At 44.3% G+C, this 26,410-nt stretch overlaps 2 protein-coding genes across 2 annotated transcripts in view; both read left to right on the forward strand.

Moving 5' to 3' along the window:
- Window positions 1-26,410, forward strand: part of LOC134789705 (small ribosomal subunit protein mS31) — a 169,157-nt gene that overhangs the window by 124,168 nt on the left and 18,579 nt on the right. The gene's annotated exons all lie outside the window — the stretch shown is intronic.
- LOC134789737 (FERM domain-containing protein 5) lies at window positions 1,359-24,721 on the forward strand. The gene is made up of 12 exons (XM_063760369.1): window positions 1,359-1,785; window positions 1,866-1,970; window positions 2,053-2,095; window positions 2,981-3,157; window positions 5,084-5,184; window positions 6,101-6,241; window positions 7,036-7,188; window positions 8,870-8,958; window positions 9,605-9,740; window positions 10,310-10,382; window positions 16,904-17,062; window positions 24,343-24,721. Exons 1-12 carry the CDS (start codon window positions 1,702-1,704, stop codon window positions 24,663-24,665), a joined length of 1,584 nt encoding a protein of 527 aa, XP_063616439.1. The 5' UTR covers window positions 1,359-1,701; the 3' UTR covers window positions 24,666-24,721.

Raw genomic sequence — 26,410 nt, forward strand, 5'->3', positions numbered from 1 at the left:
GGCCTTATAAAATAAATAGGGGTCTTTACACAACATTTCTTGATAAAGTGAATCATTTTGGAAATAATCGTTTAGAAAGAAAAAAAAAGGTTTTTTTCTAACTTTTGAACCATCTGTCTAAAAAATATGGAAAAAATCATAAAAATAGTGATTAAAAAACTCAATCAAATAAAATTAAAACTAACTTGAATAGTTAAGCCGTTTATGAGTTATTGCTAAAAGTCTTCCCTTCTTATTTTAATTAAAAGCCTGGCAACCCTTATTTGTGACCGGATTTTCGCAAGCAACCCTATGCCATTGTATGTGCAATAAAATTACCATCATTTTGATGTATAATTCAAGCGTCAGACAGATGAGTGCATTTATCGATATAAAATCACCTCTTTAAACACGGCCACCACATAATAGTGACCGGAAAATGATAGGCAACCTAGTTGATTTATGTTGTACAAGTTGTATACTTTCCATTGAAACTTATTTCGTTCGTCAGACAAATCGGGGAAATAAGTCGAAAAAAATTTTTTTTCATTTTTTTTTTAAAATAGCCTTGACCATATTTCTTTAGGCAACCCTATTTATTTATGTTCCTAAAATTGTCCGTCCATACCTATTAATAACAATTTCAAACATTTTCAATAGAGAATCCGCGAGTGACAATATTAAGTATTAATTAATAATAGTATTAAGCAAACGCGGATCGGACCGCGTGATCTCGCCAACTATTATATAAACCCTAGAGGTTTCCAATAGTGGCATGCATGTAAAAATTGTATTAAAATTTAAAGTGAATAAATAAACTAAAAAAAAAAAAAAAAAAAATTGACGGGCGCGCTCAGCGGAAAAAAAGTTTAGATTCGATGTACATTGTACATTGCTGCTTTTCTTAGCGCAATACTACTCTTTGAGTGTTGCCCTACTTTAGTTTGCTTTACATTGTTACTGACAAGATTTGCTTGACGCACTATATTTGACGTAATAGCTATTTCTATTAATTTAACATAATTCAAATAAAATATGTAATATGTCTTAATTTAAATGAATTGAATTTTTATCTGAAGAAAAAAATCCAAGTAATTTTCTATTTCCCTTATACTGGGTAATAATTTTTCACACTGGTAACTAGATAATATTTCTGACGTCACTACCTGCAAGAGGCAGGTTAAATTAATACGTTCGGAAATAAAGATCAATAATATGTTCAATTAACATATTGCATTTTTTTTATTAATCAATCTAATTACATTGTTATAACTGCTTTCATTACTTTCCAAGCTTACTATTGATTTAATGAGTAAGAAATGACACATCCTTGCCCTTAACGGTCATAAATAGAGATTTTTTAATTCATCTGTATTGATAAAATGAAATATAAGCATATACAAGAGAGTTTTATTCTTTTATTATTTTATAACTGAAATAAAATTACAATTAAATATTGTCTCGAGTACGTTATTAAAAAATGTGCTTTCCTTTTTAATTCTGAACGAGAGCCATCGAAGAAATGTCATCATCTTCCCCTTCCCCTCCCCACACCTCATTCATACAAAAAATTCTAATGCGAAAATTGTGAAACAATTGAAAATGATCACTAATTTATAAATGGAACCAAAATAAAGTTAATGCAGTGGATTTAATTAAAAATGTTAATTTAGTAAATATTAGCTTGTGTTATAAAAACACGTGTAAAAAGCACAAACCGACATGTTCAAAAGTCGAGGCGATATTGTTTATAAATGTACAGTTCGACTTTTAGAGGATACAGAGATATTAGAATGTGAATTCCACGTAAGTAATACTTCGCTAATATTGTTAATTCTTAAGTAATATTAAAAATGTTGTATACTGACGGCTGGTTTACGTTTCAGCCGAGTTACAAGGGCAAGTATTTGCTTGAGCATGTGTGCCAACAGTTAAACCTCACGGAGACTGACTATTTCGGGCTGCGATATGTGGACGCCGGCGGTCAGAGGGTGAGACAACTATATAAACATTATCCTGTAAATATTTTGTATATTTAAATTATTGATTATATATTAATCATCTGTTTTTCAGCATTGGCTGCATATGGCGAAGTTAATATTGAAACAAGTCAAAGGTAACTGTTGTTTATAGTTTGTTTTGCCGTCAGATTTGTGCAAAACAATAATAATTAATTATTGCATCTTCCAATTTAATAGCTGGGTCAAAATTCTTGTTGTGGTCTTGTTTTTGACCACTCTGTCACGCTTTTATTTTTGTCTTCTATCAAATAAATAAAAAAGTTGGGTGCTATTGCATGTCTTTCTAGCTGTAGATTATAATTCTCTTGAGATAAATTAAAACTTAATTTCACTCCATACAAAAAGCTCCACTCCGTCACATTTTTTGGGGACAAAAACCAAGACAATGAAAAGAATTATGACCCAGCTATTTCCAATTTTTATTTTAACTAGCCCCCAATTTAATATTAACCTCTAGTGGTCCACCATACAAGAAAAATTGACCGACAAATTTGAATCAATGGTATTAAATTTGTTCCATTTTGAAATCAAACACAACTCTGTTCAACAACAAAAAAAACAAAAGCAACACTATTCCATTTAAGAATGATTTATTTTTCATTGCCACCCACAAGGCCAGACGACCGGTCTAGCCTAGTGGCTAGTGACCCTGCCTGTTAAGCCGATGGTCCTGGGTTTATTTGAGTGATGAGCACAGATCTGTGTTCCTGAGTTATGGGTGTTTTCTATGTATAAAAGTATGTATTTATCTACATAAGTATGTATATCCTCACCTAGCACCCATAGTACAAGCTTTGCTTAGTTTGGGGCTAGGTTGATCTGTGTAAGATGTTCCCTAATATTTATTTATTTATTGGAGGCAATTTGTACCAGCATTAGGACCATGCTAGATGCTAAAGCTTAAAGCTAACAAAATTATTATTACCAATGGTTCATGCGCTTTTTGAATTCAATAAATTTATGATTCCCATGCTTCACAGATGCATCGCCGATACTGTTCAGTTTCCGAGTGAAGTTCTACCCGCCCAACCCGCTGCTCCTCAAGGAAGATGTCACCAGGTTCCAGATCTACCTTCAGTTGAAGAGGGACCTGCTGCATGGGAGACTGTATTGCACTTCAAATGAGGCAGCTATGCTTGGAGCCCTAATTATTCAAAGTATGAATTCTTATTTTTTAATTGCATGTTTAAGATTTGTTTATAAAACTCATGCTTTTAGATAAAATAAGTTTTGTCCCTTTTTAACACTCATAATGTCAAATTATGGACAAGGAAAAAATGCATTTTAATAAAACAAGTTTGATGAGTGTTTATGAATCAATTTTGGAGATAAATTTTAATCAATATAGATAATATAATCAACTATGCTTAATATAAAAAAATGGAGGACAGTCTAAAACTGCATATAAGGATGATATAATTTAATTAATTTTCAGTTAGTGCAACAACAGAATTATATTATCCTCTCTTGCCCAAGTCTGAGTATATAGAGATTTACAAGTTGCACAAAGTTTCATAAAATAGTTGTAAAAATTGTAAGAAATTTCAGGAAAATATCATAGGAAATTACTTAAGGAACTTTAATTTTGGTAATGACAAATTTCGATTCCATACATTTTGGAAACTTACTGATGGCACAATATGATTAACAGATCGAACAATCGGCATCGCAAATTACAATTGTCAGGATATCTTTAATTAACTGTGATGTTTTCAACCAAAAGGTACCACATTGTCGGTTGTTGATAAGGTTGATTTCAAATTGAAGCTATATGGAAATAGCGCCTTATTGACAATCGTCAATAAGTACCCTTTTGGTTGAGAATGGCACAATGTTTTGTCCCCAATAGTGTGTCGTTTATAGATTATTCCAGTAACTAAAGGTAGATAACATTAAAGTAATGATAACATTTGACATGTGGATAATGTTTTAATTCTGGCATCCAGCAAAACAAAACGACAAAATTAATGTTCAATTCTGTACTGGCTCCTGCAAGTAAACACTAAATGCTAAGTCACTTGTGATGCGTATGCTGCATATAGATGTTTTACCTTACAAAAAATATATAGCAGATATGAATGCTAGCAATATAACCATTATTTGATTAAAGGAAAAATATAGGTACATAATAATCGAGATATGGAAATTAAATACAGAGGAACTTGTATGAAAATAATACCGATATTTTACATCTCATAGTCATGTTGTGTTCCTGCCGGTGAGGTTGTCAGAACTCAACGAGGGTGTGTAGACTGTGTAGTGTAGGGTCGGCAACACGCATGTAACACCCCTGGAGTAGCAGTCGTCCATAGGCTACGGAGACTGCTTACCATCAGGCGGGCCCTATGCATGTTTGCCACCAACGTAGTATAAATGAAATCTCAGTGTTAAATAGTTGTACAATCAGCATCAAAAGGATTTACCATTATCTGATAAAATCAAAGAGGAAATAAATAGCTACTCAAAGAAATATAAAGAAAGACTAACAAACCATGAGAACGAACTTGCCAGAGACCTATTAAGCGACAACAATAACATCACAAGACTCAAAAGGTGGCAGATCTTGGAACTAGACCAGAGAGAATAATCCACCCTCTCTCTTCACATAAAAGGAATGGTGGTTAATGGACCACCACCTTGAAAAAGAAATGTATAGATACATACAATCTGATTATGGCCAAGAAAACCGATGGCAGATAAAAGTAAAGAAAAAAAAAATCTGATAGCTTAATAAAAATAGACATATGTCTCTATACATAATATATAGAAATAAAAAAATGTTGTAGATAATTTTGGCGCGTTGTTTCATACGCTACTATTGATGCGAACTGATTCTGGTTAAGAAAACAATACAAAAAGAGGGCCAATCAAAGTTTATTTCCAATATTTTGGATATTGTTGAGTTAGCGCCACTTGCATCATCCCCTTAACCCGGAGTTAACCGATTAAACCGTTAATCCAGTGTCAAATTGTACTGGTAACCATGGTAACTCCAGGTTTAACGGGTTAACCCCGGGCTAGTGAATGATGCAAGTGGCCCTTAAGGGTTAAAAATGTTAATTATGTATGTACTTGTTTTTCAGTTGAGCTTGGCGACTATGACCCGAATATCCATGTGGGTAACTACGTCACAGAAATGAGACTGCTGCTCAGACAAACTGACGCTATTGAGGCTAGGATACAAGTTAGTTCCTTTTTATAAGTCACATTTTCAAAAAGGCACTTGAGTTGGACTATGCTAAGTTTATTTTACAAAATTCTTTGACACTTTTATTAGGGTGCACTGTTCTAGCCAAGTTAGTTTAAGTTCTGCCTTCTAGTCTAGTCTATAGTTGCTATTGGTACTTGGTAGTGACCCTGTCTATGAAGCACAATGTCCCGGGTTCGAATCCCAGTAAAGGTGTTTATTTGTGTGATTATCCCGGTTTTTTTTTGTTGAATTTAGTATGGATGTTTTTTATGTACATATATCGTCGTCTAGTACCCACAACACAAGCCTTATTGAGCTTACTGTGGGACTGTATTATACTGTATTTAACATAAATTATTTTACACCATGCATGAAATAAAGCACCAGATAATTATTAGAAAAACACAGATAGGAGTTATTTTTAAATACCAGTTCTATTTAATAAATCGGATAGAAATACATATAAAAAGTAGGTGAGTTGACGGTGTCTTCACGATGTAATGTTTCATATAAATTCCATATTAGCAAATCGTTTTGACAGTTCTAAAAAAGTAACTGATTTGACTAGTTGGAAAATACCCTATTGAGTCAAAAAGTAGTATAATATGAATTGAGTTTATCGACGTGGGAAATCGTTTTACTATTACAGTCTCACCATAATCCTCACGACACAGGCTTGACCTAGTGTGAGGGCTACTGTTAATTTAACTAATGTATGTATTATAAATGTACAATTACCTATTTTTGTCAATCTTGCCTGCTCTACTTTGTTAATAAAGAATTTTTGTATTTTTTTTGTGGTATAAATTTTACAGATACATTTTAAATCAAGAATCAAGCCTCACACTCTTCTCAGATAAGATAAGATAACTAACCTACATATATGATTATGGTTATAATTTGATTGCAGGAGTTACATAGGGAGCCAGTGGAGGGTACTCCGGGGGGCAGCGGGGGCGTCAAAGGCATGTCGACGCAGGAGGCGGAGCGCACATTCCTCAAAATAGCGTGCCAACTTGACACTTATGGCGTCGACCCTCACCCTGTTAAGGTAATAGTTATTTGTTTTACAAGGGGGCAAAGTTGTTGTTTAACCGCTCGTGCTAATATTGATACCCGAGCAAGCGTAGCGAGTGGTTCGAAAAATGGGATCTTGAGGGTTAAACAAAATTTTTCACCACACCAACCCGAAGCAAATATTAAATGTAAAATATCAGACAAAATAAAAAAAAATAAACGAATCAAATTCAAATAAATGTTATTAAATATTTATCATCCAAATTCATCATTTAAAAGTCAATTCTACCAGCAAACATAAGAAAACAACTCAAAATTTGCATTTGATTACTTTGCCTCACATGTGAATTACTGATAGCAAAGTTGCACTTTGAAGTGCAAAGTAAGCCTTTCCGAGCTGGTGTGGTGAAAAATATTTTGTTTTTCAGTTAAAAATCTTACGAAACTTAACGTGAGAAACATACTAATTCCATTATATCATAATTATTAGGTATGGCATGGCGTTGGTTATTGAGCAAAAGTGTCAAAATAAAAATATCAGTTTACATACCTTAAGAATTTTGAGTCCCCCTAAAACTTATATTAATAAGTGTTTAATCGTTTATTTCGTAGTATATTCAATTTATATGAAGGCTCCGACACAGGCGCGTTTTGCGGGCGGCGCGTGAGCGGGGCGCGCCGCTTTTACATATAAAACGCTCACGCCGCGCTTACGCCCGGAAAACGCGCCTGTGTGACGGAACCTTTATTATCATCAGCCCAATACTTTACTTAAAGTAGCTGCCACGCTGCCAATGATGGACTCATATCCTTTTGTTTTGTCGTCAGGATCACAGAAGCAACCAGCTATACCTGGGCATCAACCACAGCGGTATCCTCACGTTCCAGGGCAGTAGAAAGACGCACCATTTTAAGTGGAACGAAGTGCACAAGATCAACTTTGAGGGCAGAATGTTTATTGTACACCTCAACTATCCTGAGGTAAGATTACTATAGTCTGAGGTACTTTAACTCAATTGCGAAAAGCCTAGCCTAGTCAAATTTTAATATATGTAAGTAATATTATCAAACTGCACAACGCAGACATCCCTAGTGCGAAAAACGTTCAAACTGATAAACAAGACCAAGTACGGGTAGTTCGAAAAACTCGCGCGGCTAGAAGATGTTGATGTCAACTTGAGCCAGTCTTCTCCGAGACCACGGGGACAACGCCGTCCTCGAAACGTTGGAGGTAAATCTTAAAACTTAAATACGCGATTAAGGCCCGTTGTGCAGTTTGATAATGTTTAATAATCGTGAAAGTTTAAATCAGTGTTATGTAAGTAATACCTGCTACAGTGAGTCAGTAGCATGTACACAGTGCCTCATGTACAAAAGCTTGAGGGATGATTTCCATTCTATCCTATGCCTTTTCCCGGGACTCAAACTATGTCAATACCTACCAGGTTTCATCTGAATTGATTCAGCGGTTTAAGCGTGAAAAGGTAACAGACAGACAGATAGACTTACTTCAGCTTTTATTATGTTACTAGCGACCCGCCCCGGCTTCGCACGGGTTAACAAATACACCTAAACTTTCCTCAAGAATCACTCTATTGATAGGTGAAAACCGCATGAAAATCCGTTCAGTAGTTTTTGAGTTTATCGCAACCATAAAAACACAAACAGACAGACGCGGCGGGGGCTTTGTTTTATAAGGTGTAGTGATTAGGGGTCTCCTTCTTCCTCGCGTTATCCCGGCATTTTGCCACGGCTCATGGGAACCTGGGGTCCGCTTGACAACTAATCCCAAGAATTGACGTAGGCACTAGTTTTGTTTACGAAAGCGACTGCCATCTGACCTTCGAACCCAGAGGGGAAACTAGTGATAGTGTATTGATTAGGGGTATTACATTATATTTTCAAATTTAATTCATCTCGGAAATATCGGAATCTCATTTCAAATTTGTGCATTGCTATATTTAATGCTCTAAAATACACTATAAAATATTGTTATCATGTAGCAACTCAATACTCATTTACACAAATGTTACGCAATATTATTGTTGTGAAACATGCATAAAATATAGTAATTTTATCAGTGATATGAGTCATGATATCACGCCAAGAATCGTAAAATGAATCATGATTCTTTGCGGTAATCAATGGACTCATTTCATAACATTGACAAAAGTAAAATTATGCATGCAATTTACTTTTTAGTAAGTATGTGTTTATTGCACCATAAAGTTAAAAAAAATACAAAAAGGAAATACAAGCTTAAGACTAGGTAGCAACAGGCGGTCTTATTGCTAAAAAGCGATCTCTTCCAGACAACCTTTTAGTATTGCATAATATGATTTAGTTACTAAAAATTAGGCACCTACTAAGGATAGTAATATCATTTTGGAAGAACACATTTTCCATAAAAAAATGATAACTTCCTTTATAATTTGTGTCATATTATTAAATTAACATATTTTCTATCTATCTGCGACTTACATATCTGTAAGGCCCACTTGCAACATCCCACTAACCCGGGGTTAACCGGTTAAACCGTTAACCCACTGTCAAATTGTACTGGTAACCATGGTAACTCCAGGTTTAATCGGTTAACCCGAGTTAGTGGAGTGGTGCAAGTGGGCGTAAGTGTGCAAAAATTAGAAATCACTTTTATTTTCAGAAAAAGCACACGGTGGGTTTCAAGTGTCCGAACGGTCCGGCGTGTCGCCACGTGTGGTGCTGCGCCATCGAGCAGATGCTGTTCTTTACGTGAGTCTTCGATTGATTGTCAACCTTACTGTAATGCACCAAGGTTGATTTTAGACTGTGGTCGTCAATTCATTCTGTTCTGACCGGTTATGCCGCCCTGGCGGGTATAGGACACATTGGTTTTCACATCACCTATTCGAGAAAGGGCTTTTTCTTCCCTGCTAGGACGGATGAAAGTGTCACTTTTCTTCCCTGCTACAAGGAATCAAAGTGCCACTTTTCTGTTCTAGGACACTATTTTATTTGCATTATGAAAATGACAGGACTGGCCGCCGACAGAAAACTATGATGGTGTAACATGGAGGAGGCCTACGTCCAAAAATGGACAAACCCGCATAAAAATACTACTTAATAAAACTTTGTTTGAATACTTTTATTTTCTTTTCTTTGTACTTAACTTTATTTCTAAATAACACATAAACTCAACATTTTATTGTAACATTTATATTTGGGAAATAAAAGGCGTTTATTTATTTATTTATGAAAATGAAAATGATTTCCTCATAGGTGATGTAAAAAGCAGTAGTATGTCTATGTGTCACATGGTAGCAAAATGATTTCCACCTTAGGCACTAACACCTAACACTTGAATCCCTCACTACGCTTGGGATTCTAATTAAATAACACATTAGTTTTTCCCATCCAGATTGGCATCATCATCAGACGCATGCGTGTACTCCGGCGGAGGTCTGTTCTCATGGGGCACTAAGTTCAAATACGTGGGACGCACAGAGCGGGAGATACTCGAACGAGATGGATTGCTAGCGCCAAGGGATTCGCAGGTTAGCTTTAATTAATTTTATTCATTAGTTAAGTCATACACAAAGAAATTTTAAGAAGGCTAAAGTCATAAACCAAGCATAACATCTTGCATATTGTTTTCTGTAAAGAGATATGATTGCGCAAACGCTTCAAAAGATTTGAAGTTATTACTTATATAAATATATATTCTTATAATCTACAGTGTGGAAAGATAAGTCGGGCCCTGGAGGGAGACTACCTTAAATCCTTATGCTGGCTCATTTTACTTAAAGGAGACATTCCTTTATTTTTACGACAGAGGGGAACGCCTGTTAATGGCTTCTCCGTTTGGTTATATCCTCTAAGGCCAAAATACATCCCGCTGGACTGCGTCATACATTTTGTGTCAAATTATGACAGTCAAAGTAACCCGTCCAGTGTCATCTAAATATATACATTATTCTACATCGTCTATCAAATACGAAGCACGATTTTATCTTAGCCTTACACATCCTACACAAATTTTTCATTAGTGATGACATAGCCACGTTTTGTCATTGGAAATGCCATGTAGATTTCGTTTGGTCCGACGCTACGTATATGTGTTCAGGAGGAGGGCGGCGGCAAGCGGAAAGCGTCAAGCGTCCCGGCGACGCCTTCAACTCCTATGACTGGCGACTTCGGTAAACACACGATACATGTCGTGATACACAAGTACTATGTCAACACGCACTCTGAACCTAATGGTGCTGCCTAGTTCCTAAAGTAATAGTAGATAAGTACCGACACGCTTCATATAGGCTTACACAAGTTATATGCCAGCACGCTTGGGTCGAACACATTTTAGATAACTATATTAAATTAATAAAAATCAGCCTACGCTATATCCCAAAGATATCCATTTGATGCCAAAAATGCTTTACATCATTTTGGAAAAGAGCTGATACTCTCAAATGCTGGATCGATTTCTATCAAATATAGCTAGCAGGGTGCAGCGTTAAAATTAACTTTAGATTCCCCTAAGTATACAATGTCTATAGGAAAAAAAGTTAACATATAATAAAATGCGTATGACCCGCTTACTCAACCTAACAAGGCTATAGCCCCACACATTAACAGTCCGCCTGCAGTCTCTGGTCCTCGATATCGTTCTATGCCAGCATGCTTACTGAACCTAACCCGGCATTTTAACTATGTAAGGCCCGCTGTTTTTTTACTGTGGCAAAATTCTTGTAATACGCATAACCATCACGAGGTTGTTTCGAAGAAAATTAGACCTTTCAATAAAAATGTATCGACTTCTTTTGAATACGTTGGGTTTTTATACAGGGTGACAAACCCTGAAATCCCACGTAGGGTTACTTCTCAGAAATGCTCTAACGGTAATATTTTTTTAATTAGAACAAAAGATAAAAAAATAAATTTTCAAACAAAAGTTATTTCCAATAATCGACAACAAAAAGAAACATACTGTATTAATCATTGGCAGTGCTTTTGACAATTTGTATGAAAATGTGCGGCAATGATGACATTTGTCAAAAGTCAGAATCTTATTATTATTAATGTCAAAATAAAAAAGATAATCAAAACGGTCGAAGAAGGTTTCATACTATTTATTATTACCTCAGGAGCTACTTACACATACAGGTTGCTCCAAAGTAAAAAAATCGTAATTTGTTAATTTCTTCGTAACCGCTACACCGATTGTTATGATACTTTGTATACTGGTTCTAAATACCCTAATGCATATGTACATTTCGGCTTCATTTGTCTTAAAAATTAACTGGGACTTACGAAGTTAATACAAGTAATTTTACTATTCTATCTAAATCCTTAACGATAAACCGCAATCGTTTACAGAAAAAAAAACAGTAATTCAAACCAATATTGCATGCGACATGTTCCATTGGCTTTGTTGTTTATTCTAGTCAAAATGTCTTATGGTACAACTTTTTTAATACTTTTTTTGCGCTGAATAAGTGTTGTTTTATACCAGTAGTCTTGTGAATTTAATTGCCATTATAAATCTAGTCATTGCCTATTTTGTTGTTGTGTTTGCCATTATTTTATATTTTTTATAAATACTTAATACATTTTCTTGTAAGCTTTACTAGTCATTAGAAAACTTTGTATTATTATATTATTTGATTTGGTAAATAAAACGCTTCTTTATTTCCTTATTGTTTTAATTTCTTTATTCTTTTCTATTTTGTTTTATGTATTAAGTCTAGATATTTACCTAAAATTTATTAATGTGAAAACTCTTAAACTTTATGCTCTAGCTTTAATTTGTTTTTAAATATATGCGCTTTGTACTTCATTTTAAAATAACATGGAATATACTATAAAATTTTCTTTCGGCACATTTTTCATAAAACTTGCACCTTTAAAATTGAGACACGCTCTGGCTCTACTGGTTGAAGCATGTTACACCTAGCACCTACTACTTCATCGACATTTATTATAAGGTAAGATTTTGATAAAAAAATGCTTGCCTATCCCATACAACCATTTCCAGTCGCCGTTACGACGCGGTGTTGACACATCTTGTGTCGACACCGTCTGTTTCGGTCACAATTCCAGTCGCAGAGTCGTCGCCGTGTCGACACAGTTACCAGAAATGGGGAAGGGTCGACACATGACACAAAGTGACATAAAGTGTGGTCGCCGTGTGCACACATTGTTTCGGGTTTGCGACTAGTTTATGCCAAAATCATTCGTTCATTCGTTCATTTTGTTCCTGTCAAATGGAAACTGTCAGATGGAAAAATACTTAAATAAAAATAAGTGACATTAATACGCCATCTCTAAAACGGATTACAAGACGTAATTATATATTGTTTGCATTTATATTACAATAGGACTTAAATTATTATGGGGAATTAAACTGCTCGAGTGATTTGATAAACTAAGTGTAATATAATCAACGCGCCACCACATTGTTTTAGTTTAGCCGGAAATGAAATTGTTTACTTCTCAGTGCCTGTGTTCATAACTATATTATTTGAAGCATTTTTAGTACTTCGATGCGTATACTATACTTAAATAACAGAAATAACGCTTTACATACTACGAAACTTGTTAATTATGATGTATAAATATGGTTTAAGGCTGAGAAATATTGCAGTCACAAAGTAGTTGCAATGTTTCGACTTTGTGTCGACTCTGTGTTGACACATAACACGCGCTGTCAAAAGTAATAACAAAGTTACTGGTATGTTACTGGATTTGCAAAATGGCTCCTTGTGTTGATTTGTTTTCAGATATTCTCAAAGTGTAAAAATGCCGTGGTCAGAGATGGGCATTAATCGATTAACTGTTTATTCGACTAATTAATGGAATAAAAAAAGTTAATTCTCAAATTTTAATCGCGATTAGTTTAGTCGACCTAACATAGATTGAAATTGAATTAATCTGAATATTAATCGAATAAATTATCGATTAAATCTCGATTGAAAGTTGTACGTAAAAATAATAGAAATGTCTTGCATGCAGATGGTAGCAAAACACTTTGTCATAAAAGTCGAGATGGGTGTCGATATATAGGTTTTAGGGAGTGCCGATTTCGAAAATAATGACCATTTTGGAATCCGAAATGGCGGCCATGCCCTGTGTCATAAAAGTCGTCATGGATGTCGTTTTATACGTTTTAGGGGGCCCCAATTTTGAAAATGATGACCATTTTGGATTCCAAGATGGCGGCCATGCACTATGTCATAAAAGTCGTCATGGATGTCGTTTTATAGGTTTTGGAGGCGCAGATTTAGAAAATGATAACCATTTTGGATTCCAAAATGGCGGCCATGCACTATGTCATAAAAGTCGTCATGGGTGTCGTTTTATAGGTTTTAGGGGGCGCAGATTTCGAAAATGATGACCATTTTGGATTCCAAGATGGCGGCCATGCACTATGTCATAAAAGTCGTCATGTATGTCGTTTTATAAGTTTTAGGGGGCCGCGCTTTCGAAAATGATGACCATTTTGGAATCCAAAATGGCGGCCATGCACTATGTCATAAAAGTCGTCATGGGTGTCGTTTTATAGGTTTTGGGGGGCGCAGATTTCGAAAATGATAACATTTTCAATTTAAAAATGGCGGCAATGCACTATGTCGTAAAAGTCGTCATGGATATCGTTTTATAGGTTTTAGGGGGCGCAGATTTCGAAAATAATGACTATTTTGGATTCCAAGATGGCGGCCATGCACTATGTCATAAAAGTCGTCATGTATGTCGTTTTATAGGTTTTAGGGGGCCGCGCTTTCGAAAATGATGACCATTTTGGAATCCAAAATGGCGGCCATGCACTATGTCATAAAAGTCGTCATGGGTGTCGTTTTATAGGTTTTGGGGGGCGCAGATTTCGAAAATGATAACATTTTCAATTTAAAAATGGCGGCAATGCACTATGTCATAAAAGTCGTCATGGATATCGTTTTATAGGTTTTAGGGGGCGCAGATTTCGAAAATGATGACTATTTTGGATTCCAAGATGGCGGCCATGCACTATGTCATAAAAGTCGTCATGGATGTCGTTTTATAGGTCTTAGGGGGCGCAGATTTCGAAAATGATAACATTTTCAATTTCAAAATGGCGGCAATGCACTATGTCATAAAAGTCGTCATGGATATCGTTTTATAGGTTTTAGGGGGCGCAGATTTCGAAAATGATGACTATTTTGGATTCCACTTTTATGACAAAATACGTAGCCGCCATCTTGGATTATAAAATGATCATCGTTTTCGAATTCTGCACTCCCTAAAACCTATAAATCGACATCCGTGACGACGCAAGTTATCTTTATTTTCAGATCTAACAAATTGCTACAGAATACAAAGGACAAAAAAGAAGCGAGGAGGTAATGAAACAAGCAAAAATACAGATGATTCCTCGACGCAATTGGGTGATTCTTAAATTGTGTCCAGATTTTTTTTGTCATAAAAGTTTTTATTTTTCACATATTACTCTCACAAGTTCCGTGACATTTCGACCTTGTAATTTTTTAAGTAAATGTTTTTGTTTATCTATGAGGATCTCACTAGAATAGTATAATCAAGGTATGTTATATTTGATGAATGAAATAGTAACGCAAAAAAAAATATATTTGTGTCTTATATTCCTGCCGAAGACTTTTATTTTACCTTTTCCTTCTACACAAGTTTGGCCAAGTAATAAGAATTTAGGGCTCTCAATTTTATTTTGACTTCTACAACAGTAAAGCTACGAGGCCATGTTTGGTATCGTTTTCGTATAAATTCGCAGTACCAAATTTAGTTAAGGTATCACATTGACACCATTCCGAAGTAAAAACATATAAACTTATTAAAATACTTTCTTTTAAACTCCTCTTCACGCTTAAACTGCTGAACAGTTTTAATTTAAATTTGGTACACATATATTTTGAGTCCCGAGACATGATATAATAAGTTATCTCAAAAATCATCCTTTAAAGGTGTGAAATGAGGTGTAGGGGGGAATTCAGAATTGACTTCTTGAAGTTAATACTGTTTAAGTTTAGGTTTGAAGTCATGTTTTTTCATAATTTTTAACTAAATCAAAGATGTAGACCATCCCAAATTTCATATAAATCGGTTCAGCGGTTATTGATTTCCCGTACAAATTTCCACGCCACTTTTCACAACTTCAAAAGATGATTTTGGTTATAAGATCTATCCTATGTCCTGTTCCGGGACGCAAACTATTTCTATACCAAATTTCAACGAAATCGGTTCAGCGGTTAAGCGTCAAAAAGAGTTTCAAAAAAACCGGCCAAGTGCGAGTCGGACTCGCGTATTAAGGCTTCCGTACATTAAGTCCGACTCGCGTTTGACTGCACATTTCTAATAGGTTTTCCTGTCATCTATAGGTAAAGAACTATTTTGTGTATTCAGACGGACATACATACAGACGCACGAGTGATCCTATAAGGGTTCCGTTTTTTCCTTTTGAGGTACGGAACCCTAAAAAGATTTATTTTTATTTTGTGGAATGGTGTCAATGTGATATCTTAAATGGATTCAGCACCCCAGATTTATACGAAAACGATACCAAACACGGCCTAGCACCTTCACTGATATAGATATATCAAGATAAAATTGAGAGCCCTAAATAAACTTTCAAGAGCGGATATCTCAAAAACTATTCAACATATCGAAAAAATTGATGGAATAAACTTGTAACAAATTAAATTAACTTTCATTTTGTATAAGTGGCCATGTCGCTGAGATACATAGTTTCCGAGATATAATCGAAAAACGGGAAAATGGGACCTTCAAAGCCCCCTCTCTCCCCCCCGCTCAAGGGCTACGGCCGGGGACTTTTGATATGTTCACCTCCTAACTTGTCAAACCGAGTTACGGAGTCAAAAATTGTGTTCCGAGCATTTCCCTCTACAACTTTTGGAGCATTCGTTGCCTGACCTAAGTAGCTTATTGAATTTCTTTAAAAACTTTTCTGTAAAAGGTTGACGGGTGTTGGGTGTTTATATGGTTTCGGTCGATTATTATCATTTGCATTGCCCATGATGACTTACTAGAATTACGAGCACACGAGACACTAATAGTAGTTTGACAAACCTTGGTTTTCAAGAGGTATTTTATATTGACATTTGCTGTCACAAATTTGCTGTCAGATTTAGTCGCAAACCGCACGCAAAGTGCACACAAATGTGTCGACACCTTGTTACGGAAAAGTGTAGACACGGCGACGACACTTTGTTTCGAAACAATTCTAGACACATTGTGTGGACTCTGTTACGACACATCTGACATTTAGTTACCACTTTGTGATTCTGCGACTGGAATGGTTATATGGGTACTTACCATGACAAATATGTACTTATGTCATCGCTTTGCAATGGAATCATTAGTGTCTAAATTTAGGTATACTTTTTGCAATTTCTGTTTTGTTTTTTATTTTAGCTCATTTGGTATTTAGCTATGTAAATTTTAGTGTATTACCCTTTAAATTTAATGTAGTTAAGTAGTTTTCGGCTTTAGTTGACTAATGTGTTATGAAATTATATATAGCCTCCTAAGTCTCGGTGTGCTTTTAAAAGGACAAAATTAAATTAGAAAAAAAGAAAGTTCCAAACTGCTAAAATGACCGAGGAGGTTATAATATTTACAGTAAACTCTTTAACTGGCATGGGTTTTCACAAAAAAAATGTTAACAACATTTATACAAACTTTCATAATCTTCCAGGATATAGTAGCCTACCCCGATCAACGCACAGTGCACCCTTGGAAGAGAGTGGAGGCCTGGCCGGGGGGGCGGAGCTGTGCAACGGCGCGTGCCTGCTGGCCGGGCCCGCCGTCGACATCGCGCTCGCGCCGCAGGACCTGAGATCCCACGAGAAACCCGGTCAGTTGCTAGTGTATACATAGCCGAGGGGCGGAGCTGTGCAACGGCGCGTGCCTGCTGGCCGGGCCCGCCGTCGACATCGCGCTCGCGCCGCAGGACCTGAGATCCCACGAGAAACCCGGTCAGTTGCTAGTGTATACATAGCCGAGGGGCGGAGCTGTGCAACGGCGCGTGCCTGCTGGCCGGGCCCGCCGTCGACATCGCGCTCGCGCCGCAGGACCTGAGATCCCACGAGAAACCCGGTCAGTTGCTAGTGTATACATAGCCGAGGGGCGGAGCTGTGCAACGGCGCGTGCCTGCTGGCCGGGCCCGCCGTCGACATCGCGCTCGCGCCGCAGGACCTGAGATCCCACGAGAAACCCGGTCAGTTGCTAGTGTATACATAGCCGAGGGGCGGAGCTGTGCAACGGCGCGTGCCTGCTGGCCGGGCCCGCCGTCGACATCGCGCTCGCGCCGCAGGACCTGAGATCCCACGAGAAACCCGGTCAGTTGCTAGTGTATACATAGCCGAGGGGCGGAGCTGTGCAACGGCGCGTGCCTGCTGGCCGGGCCCGCCGTCGACATCGCGCTCGCGCCGCAGGACCTGAGATCCCACGAGAAACCCGGTCAGTTGCTAGTGTATACATAGCCGAGGGGCGGAGCTGTGCAACGGCGCGTGCCTGCTGGCCGGGCCCGCCGTCGACATCGCGCTCGCGCCGCAGGACCTGAGATCCCACGAGAAACCCGGTCAGTTGCTAGTGTATACATAGCCGAGGGGCGGAGCTGTGCAACGGCGCGTGCCTGCTGGCCGGGCCCGCCGTCGACATCGCGCTCGCGCCGCAGGACCTGAGATCCCACGAGAAACCCGGTCAGTTGCTAGTGTATACATAGCCGAGGGGCGGAGCTGTGCAACGGCGCGTGCCTGCTGGCCGGGCCCGCCGTCGACATCGCGCTCGCGCCGCAGGACCTGAGATCCCACGAGAAACCCGGTCAGTTGCTAGTGTATACATAGCCGAGGGGCGGAGCTGTGCAACGGCGTGTGCCTGCTGGCCGGGCCCGCCGTCGACATCGCGCTCGCGCCGCAGGACCTGAGATCCCACGAGAAACCCGGTCAGTTGCTAGTGTATACATAGCCGAGGGGCGGAGCTGTGCAACGGCGCGTGCCTGCTGGCCGGGCCCGCCGTCGACATCGCGCTCGCGCCGCAGGACCTGAGATCCCACGAGAAACCCGGTCAGTTGCTAGTGTATACATAGCCGAGGGGCGGAGCTGTGCAACGGCGCGTGCCTGCTGGCCGGGCCCGCCGTCGACATCGCGCTCGCGCCGCAGGACCTGAGATCCCACGAGAAACCCGGTCAGTTGCTAGTGTATACATAGCCGAGGGGCGGAGCTGTGCAACGGCGCGTGCCTGCTGGCCGGGCCCGCCGTCGACATCGCGCTCGCGCCGCAGGACCTGAGATCCCACGAGAAACCCGGTCAGTTGCTAGTGTATACATAGCCGAGGGGCGGAGCTGTGCTACGGCGCGTGCCTGCTGGCCGGGCCCGCCGTCGACATCGCGCTCGCGCCGCAGGACCTGAGATCCCACGAGAAACCCGGTCAGTTGCTAGTGTATACATAGCCGAGGGGCGGAGCTGTGCTACGGCGCGTGCCTGCTGGCCGGGCCCGCCGTCGACATCGCGCTCGCGCCGCAGGACCTGAGATCCCACGAGAAACCCGGTCAGTTGCTAGTGTATACATAGCCGAGGGGCGGAGCTGTGCAACGGCGCGTGCCTGCTGGCCGGGCCCGCCGTCGACATCGCGCTCGCGCCGCAGGACCTGAGATCCCACGAGAAACCCGGTCAGTTGCTAGTGTATACATAGCCGAGGGGCGGAGCTGTGCAACGGCGCGTGCCTGCTGGCCGGGCCCGCCGTCGACATCGCGCTCGCGCCGCAGGACCTGAGATCCCACGAGAAACCCGGTCAGTTGCTAGTGTATACATAGCCGAGGGGCGGAGCTGTGCTACGGCGCGTGCCTGCTGGCCGGGCCCGCCGTCGACATCGCGCTCGCGCCGCAGGACCTGAGATCCCACGAGAAACCCGGTCAGTTGCTAGTGTATACATAGCCGAGGGGCGGAGCTGTGCAACGGCGCGTGCCTGCTGGCCGGGCCCGCCGTCGACATCGCGCTCGCGCCGCAGGACCTGAGATCCCACGAGAAACCCGGTCAGTTGCTAGTGTATACATAGCCGAGGGGCGGAGCTGTGCAACGGCGCGTGCCTGCTGGCCGGGCCCGCCGTCGACATCGCGCTCGCGCCGCAGGACCTGAGATCCCACGAGAAACCCGGTCAGTTGCTAGTGTATACATAGCCGAGGGGCGGAGCTGTGCTACGGCGCGTGCCTGCTGGCCGGGCCCGCCGTCGACATCGCGCTCGCGCCGCAGGACCTGAGATCCCACGAGAAACCCGGTCAGTTGCTAGTGTATACATAGCCGAGGGGCGGAGCTGTGCAACGGCGCGTGCCTGCTGGCCGGGCCCGCCGTCGACATCGCGCTCGCGCCGCAGGACCTGAGATCCCACGAGAAACCCGGTCAGTTGCTAGTGTATACATAGCCGAGGGGCGGAGCTGTGCAACGGCGCGTGCCTGCTGGCCGGGCCCGCCGTCGACATCGCGCTCGCGCCGCAGGACCTGAGATCCCACGAGAAACCCGGTCAGTTGCTAGTGTATACATAGCCGAGGGGCGGAGCTGTGCAACGGCGCGTGCCTGCTGGCCGGGCCCGCCGTCGACATCGCGCTCGCGCCGCAGGACCTGAGATCCCACGAGAAACCCGGTCAGTTGCTAGTGTATACATAGCCGAGGGGCGGAGCTGTGCAACGGCGCGTGCCTGCTGGCCGGGCCCGCCGTCGACATCGCGCTCGCGCCGCAGGACCTGAGATCCCACGAGAAACCCGGTCAGTTGCTAGTGTATACATAGCCGAGGGGCGGAGCTGTGCAACGGCGCGTGCCTGCTGGCCGGGCCCGCCGTCGACATCGCGCTCGCGCCGCAGGACCTGAGATCCCACGAGAAACCCGGTCAGTTGCTAGTGTATACATAGCCGAGGGGCGGAGCTGTGCAACGGCGCGTGCCTGCTGGCCGGGCCCGCCGTCGACATCGCGCTCGCGCCGCAGGACCTGAGATCCCACGAGAAACCCGGTCAGTTGCTAGTGTATACATAGCCGAGGGGCGGAGCTGTGCAACGGCGCGTGCCTGCTGGCCGGGCCCGCCGTCGACATCGCGCTCGCGCCGCAGGACCTGAGATCCCACGAGAAACCCGGTCAGTTGCTAGTGTATACATAGCCGAGGGGCGGAGCTGTGCTACGGTGCGTGCCTGCTGGCCGGGCCCGCCGTCGACATCGCGCTCGCGCCGCAGGACCTGAGATCCCACGAGAAACCCGGTCAGTTGCTAGTGTATACATAGCCGAGGGGCGGAGCTGTGCAACGGCGCGTGCCTGCTGGCCGGGCCCGCCGTCGACATCGCGCTCGCGCCGCAGGACCTGAGATCCCACGAGAAACCCGGTCAGTTGCTAGTGTATACATAGCCGAGGGGCGGAGCTGTGCAACGGCGCGTGCCTGCTGGCCGGGCCCGCCGTCGACATCGCGCTCGCGCCGCAGGACCTGAGATCCCACGAGAAACCCGGTCAGTTGCTAGTGTATACATAGCCGAGGGGCGGAGCTGTGCTACGGCGCGTGCCTGCTGGCCGGGCCCGCCGTCGACATCGCGCTCGCGCCGCAGGACCTGAGATCCCACGAGAAACCCGGTCAGTTGCTAGTGTATACATAGCCGAGGGGCGGAGCTGTGCAACGGCGCGTGCCTGCTGGCCGGGCCCGCCGTCGACATCGCGCTCGCGCCGCAGGACCTGAGATCCCACGAGAAACCCGGTCAGTTGCTAGTGTATACATAGCCGAGGGGCGGAGCTGTGCAACGGCGCGTGCCTGCTGGCCGGGCCCGCCGTCGACATCGCGCTCGCGCCGCAGGACCTGAGATCCCACGAGAAACCCGGTCAGTTGCTAGTGTATACATAGCCGAGGGGCGGAGCTGTGCAACGGCGCGTGCCTGCTGGCCGGGCCCGCCGTCGACATCGCGCTCGCGCCGCAGGACCTGAGATCCCACGAGAAACCCGGTCAGTTGCTAGTGTATACATAGCCGAGGGGCGGAGCTGTGCTACGGTGCGTGCCTGCTGGCCGGGCCCGCCGTCGACATCGCGCTCGCGCCGCAGGACCTGAGATCCCACGAGAAACCCGGTCAGTTGCTAGTGTATACATAGCCGAGGGGCGGAGCTGTGCTACGGCGCGTGCCTGCTGGCCGGGCCCGCCGTCGACATCGCGCTCGCGCCGCAGGACCTGAGATCCCACGAGAAACCCAGTCAGTTGCTAGTGTATACATAGCCGAGGGGCGGAGCTGTGCAACGGCGCGTGCCTGCTGGCCGGGCCCGCCGTCGACATCGCGCTCGCGCCGCAGGACCTGAGATCCCACGAGAAACCCGGTCAGTTGCTAGTGTATACATAGCCGAGGGGCGGAGCTGTGCAACGGCGCGTGCCTGCTGGCCGGGCCCGCCGTCGACATCGCGCTCGCGCCGCAGGACCTGAGATCCCACGAGAAACCCGGTCAGTTGCTAGTGTATACATAGCCGAGGGGCGGAGCTGTGCTACGGCGCGTGCCTGCTGGCCGGGCCCGCCGTCGACATCGCGCTCGCGCCGCAGGACCTGAGATCCCACGAGAAACCCGGTCAGTTGCTAGTGTATACATAGCCGAGGGGCGGAGCTGTGCTACGGCGCGTGCCTGCTGGCCGGGCCCGCCGTCGACATCGCGCTCGCGCCGCAGGACCTGAGATCCCACGAGAAACCCGGTCAGTTGCTAGTGTATACATAGCCGAGGGGCGGAGCTGTGCTACGGCGCGTGCCTGCTGGCCGGGCCCGCCGTCGACATCGCGCTCGCGCCGCAGGACCTGAGATCCCACGAGAAACCCGGTCAGTTGCTAGTGTATACATAGCCGAGGGGCGGAGCTGTGCAACGGCGCGTGCCTGCTGGCCGGGCCCGCCGTCGACATCGCGCTCGCGCCGCAGGACCTGAGATCCCACGAGAAACCCGGTCAGTTGCTAGTGTATACATAGCCGAGGGGCGGAGCTGTGCTACGGTGCGTGCCTGCTGGCCGGGCCCGCCGTCGACATCGCGCTCGCGCCGCAGGACCTGAGATCCCACGAGAAACCCGGTCAGTTGCTAGTGTATACATAGCCGAGGGGCGGAGCTGTGCAACGGCGCGTGCCTGCTGGCCGGGCCCGCCGTCGACATCGCGCTCGCGCCGCAGGACCTGAGATCCCACGAGAAACCCGGTCAGTTGCTAGTGTATACATAGCCGAGGGGCGGAGCTGTGCTACGGCGCGTGCCTGCTGGCCGGGCCCGCCGTCGACATCGCGCTCGCGCCGCAGGACCTGAGATCCCACGAGAAACCCGGTCAGTTGCTAGTGTATACATAGCCGAGGGGCGGAGCTGTGCAACGGCGCGTGCCTGCTGGCCGGGCCCGCCGTCGACATCGCGCTCGCGCCGCAGGACCTGAGATCCCACGAGAAACCCGGTCAGTTGCTAGTGTATACATAGCCGAGGGGCGGAGCTGTGCAACGGCGCGTGCCTGCTGGCCGGGCCCGCCGTCGACATCGCGCTCGCGCCGCAGGACCTGAGATCCCACGAGAAACCCGGTCAGTTGCTAGTGTATACATAGCCGAGGGGCGGAGCTGTGCAACGGCGCGTGCCTGTTGGCCGGGCCCGCCGTAGACATCGCGCTCGCGCCGCAGGACCTGAGATCCCACGAGAAACCCGGTCAGTTGCTAGTGTATACATAGCCGAGGGGCGGAGCTGTGCTACGGCGCGTGCCTGCTGGCCGGGCCCGCCGTCGACATCGCGCTCGCGCCGCAGGACCTGAGATCCCACGAGAAACCCGGTCAGTTGCTAGTGTATACATAGCCGAGGGGCGGAGCTGTGCAACGGCGCGTGCCTGCTGGCCGGGCCCGCCGTCGACATCGCGCTCGCGCCGCAGGACCTGAGATCCCACGAGAAACCCGGTCAGTTGCTAGTGTATACATAGCCGAGGGGCGGAGCTGTGCAACGGCGCGTGCCTGCTGGCCGGGCCCGCCGTCGACATCGCGCTCGCGCCGCAGGACCTGAGATCCCACGAGAAACCCGGTCAGTTGCTAGTGTATACATAGCCGAGGGGCGGAGCTGTGCAACGGCGCGTGCCTGCTGGCCGGGCCCGCCGTCGACATCGCGCTCGCGCCGCAGGACCTGAGATCCCACGAGAAACCCGGTCAGTTGCTAGTGTATACATAGCCGAGGGGCGGAGCTGTGCAACGGCGCGTGCCTGCTGGCCGGGCCCGCCGTCGACATCGCGCTCGCGCCGCAGGACCTGAGATCCCACGAGAAACCCGGTCAGTTGCTAGTGTATACAGTACTATGGTCCTACTTTACCGCCCGAGTGTGGTAAGTAGTCACAATACGTGTCTATGTCGAAAATTTAAAGGGCCATATGTACTGTAAAACGTTGTACAATACACGTGCGAAAAGGTAATTCGCAACTCGTGTCGATTTAAAACACTCCCTTCGGTCGTGTTTCAATTTATCGCCACTCGTTGCGAATTTCCTTCTTTTTACACTTGTATCGTAATGTACTATTATATTACCACTTCGTTAATGAATTCATTCAATGAAATTGTGATTTTATTAGGTACCTACTATAAAGAAATAAATTAAGATAATGCAACCACTAGTGTCCTGGTGCTCTAAACTACCTCGTCTAAACTTAGTAATGTACGGCGAGTTGCAAAAGTGCATGGCCACTTTTGAATGAATTCCATTACCCACAGGTCAGTGTCAAATCAGTATTGACATTTTTCGCAAAGTCCAACTGTACGTTTGAGTGATACAGAATTGCTTTTAAATTGTTGATTGATTACGAATTCCTCCTCCTCCTCTCTATAAATGTTATGAAAACAGTTCAAGAAACTTTTGTAAATGCCAAAATCCATCATAGCCAGATGGCTATGCCAGATGCTACGGCTATGGATGGAATTGTAATAAGATTATTACAATTGTCTGTAGGTACATGCGGCCCACACCAATTTTGGTGTCTAACCATAGTAGTTGTCGCGCACCGCTACGATACGGACGCCTGCTCGCGCTTGCGCCACCTAGTGCATATCTGTCGTAATAGACGCATTTAGTTAGAGAGTGAACCTTCTGTACCTATTATTATTTATTCTGTGGTTATTCTAACGTATTGCTTCTGATTGTTCCAGTCCCGTGCGCCGGCGAGTACATCCTGCGCGACTCATGCCCCTCCTCCTCCGAGTCCGGCGGCACCGGCGCCCCGCCGCCCGACGACTGGCGTCCCCCTCCCGCCCTGCAGCCGCCGCCTCGCCCCTTCTCCCTCCTGCGCACCTTCATACCCTCCTTCCTCTTCGTATGGCTGTCTCTCGCTCTAATCGCCCTGCTCGTATTCGAGACGGATTGGGCGGTGTTCAGGCCGTTGAAGAGGAAACCCGAGTTGGTGTCGCTAAGGCATCATTATTACGCGCCGTTGAAGGAGTATTTGAAGAAAAAGGTGTTGGAGTTCTTCTGATTTTGTCGAGGTAGGAGGTTAAATTTGCGCGTGGTAGGGTATTAACCTTTTGACAGGCACAGACGGCTATGGCCGTCATCGGAAAGTCTTGCCACGGACGCCTACAGACGTCAGCTTCGCCAATGCAATAGGAACTTACGCAGACCTCCGTAAAGTTCAATTTCGCTTAAATAATGGCGATCGCCTGGCGTCCGGGGCACGGCATATTCCTTCGCCATCTGGCGTTCAAAAGGTTGATAACCCTTTGAACGCCACGCCGGTCGTGCGCGGCGCATTGTGAACCTTGTACCTAATGCACGAAGGTTTTGGCTGTAGCCGCGCGCGTCAGTTGACGTCTGGCGGTCAAAAGGTTAAGGCGTCTCTTATTAGGGCTGATTTAGATGATGCGAGAACTCGCATGCGGGTTACATACCATTGCGGGTTTTGGTCGGTCGGTTGAATTGGACGTAACCAACAGTCCGCAATGTAACTAAAATCGCAGGCGAGTTCGCGCGCCGTCTAAAATCAACCCTTAGGGATGGCAGTTTACTCGCCTAAAAGCGTAAGTGTATAGAGGTGATTTCATACTTTTAAACCAATTATTAAATTCCTCGCTGGCTATAAGCAAGTGTTATTATACAAGGGACATCTTTTATAATAACACTTGCCATTTTTAGTCTCAATGACTCATCTATTTCCATCTTATTAACAATAATGTCAGTTGGCTTGCCTCTACATGTCTTGATGAAAAAGCAAATATACATGAACTTTCCTTTTTACCACTAGGTTTTCGGTGAAGGAAAACATCGTGAGGAAACCTGCATACATCTGCGAAAAAATTCAAAGGTGTATGTGAAGTCCCTAAACCGCATTGGGCTAGCGTGGGGACTATAGCTCAAGCCCTTTCGCGCATGAGAGGCCTGTGCCCAGCAGTGGGACGTATATAAGCTGAAATTATTATTATTCCTTTTTAAATTACGTTTCTTGATTCCCGGCCACATATGGACCTCATCATCATCATTTCAGCCCATATATGTCCCACTGCTGGGCACAGGCCTCCTCTCATGCGCGAGAGGGCTTGGGCTATAGTCCCCACGCTAGCCCAATGCGGATTGGGGACTTCACATACACCTTTGAATTTCTTCGCAGATGTATGCAGGTTTCCTCACGATGTTTTCCTTCACCGAAAAGCTAGTGGTAAATATCAAATGATATTTCGTACATAAGTTCCGAAAAACTCATTGGTACGAGCCAGGATTTGAACCCGCGACCTCCGGATTGAAAGTCGGACGTCATATCCACTCGGCTACCACCGCTTATGCCGCATATGGACCTAATACAGTTTAAACAATAGACACAAGAATTTCACTTCTATAAACTTATACTTTTGTTAATAATCATTCGCGTAAATAAGACCAGTCAACGGAGACTTAAATGAAGTTGTCATTTCCAAAAAATCCATGCCATGTGAGATTTGTACGATAGGATAAAGAAGTCGACTGTAAAATATAATATAGCACGGAGATATTTTAGAAGTACGTATTTTCGAACGCTGGCATGAGAATGTCGGAATCTAACGTTTTTGAGAAAAATGTCGTGACTTTCATTTGTCTTTAAGGCCTAGTGTCAAATTTAAGTCCGAGTGCAAATGCGGTAAATTAAACGGTGCTTTAAAATCTGTTAGTTCTGTTTGATAATTTTCCGTTTTTTGGAATGTTCTTCAGTTCTTTGTGATCAAAAAATGTAAGAGGCTTAAAATAATAAAA

This window comes from Cydia splendana, chromosome 4 (assembly GCF_910591565.1).
Source record: "Cydia splendana chromosome 4, ilCydSple1.2, whole genome shotgun sequence".
In the NCBI taxonomy this organism is placed as follows: Eukaryota; Metazoa; Arthropoda; class Insecta; order Lepidoptera; family Tortricidae; genus Cydia; species Cydia splendana.

Bases quoted from the DNA above. Each gene is read 5' to 3' on its own strand.
- LOC134789737 (XM_063760369.1), top strand. From the start codon at position 1,702: ATGTTCAAAAGTCGAGGCGATATTGTTTATAAATGTACAGTTCGACTT. The intron at 1,971-2,052 runs GTGAGACAACTA...TCTGTTTTTCAG, and splicing joins TGGACGCCGGCGGTCAGAGG to CATTGGCTGCATATGGCGAA. The intron at 17,063-24,342 runs GTCAGTTGCTAG...TGATTGTTCCAG, and splicing joins GAGATCCCACGAGAAACCCG to TCCCGTGCGCCGGCGAGTAC.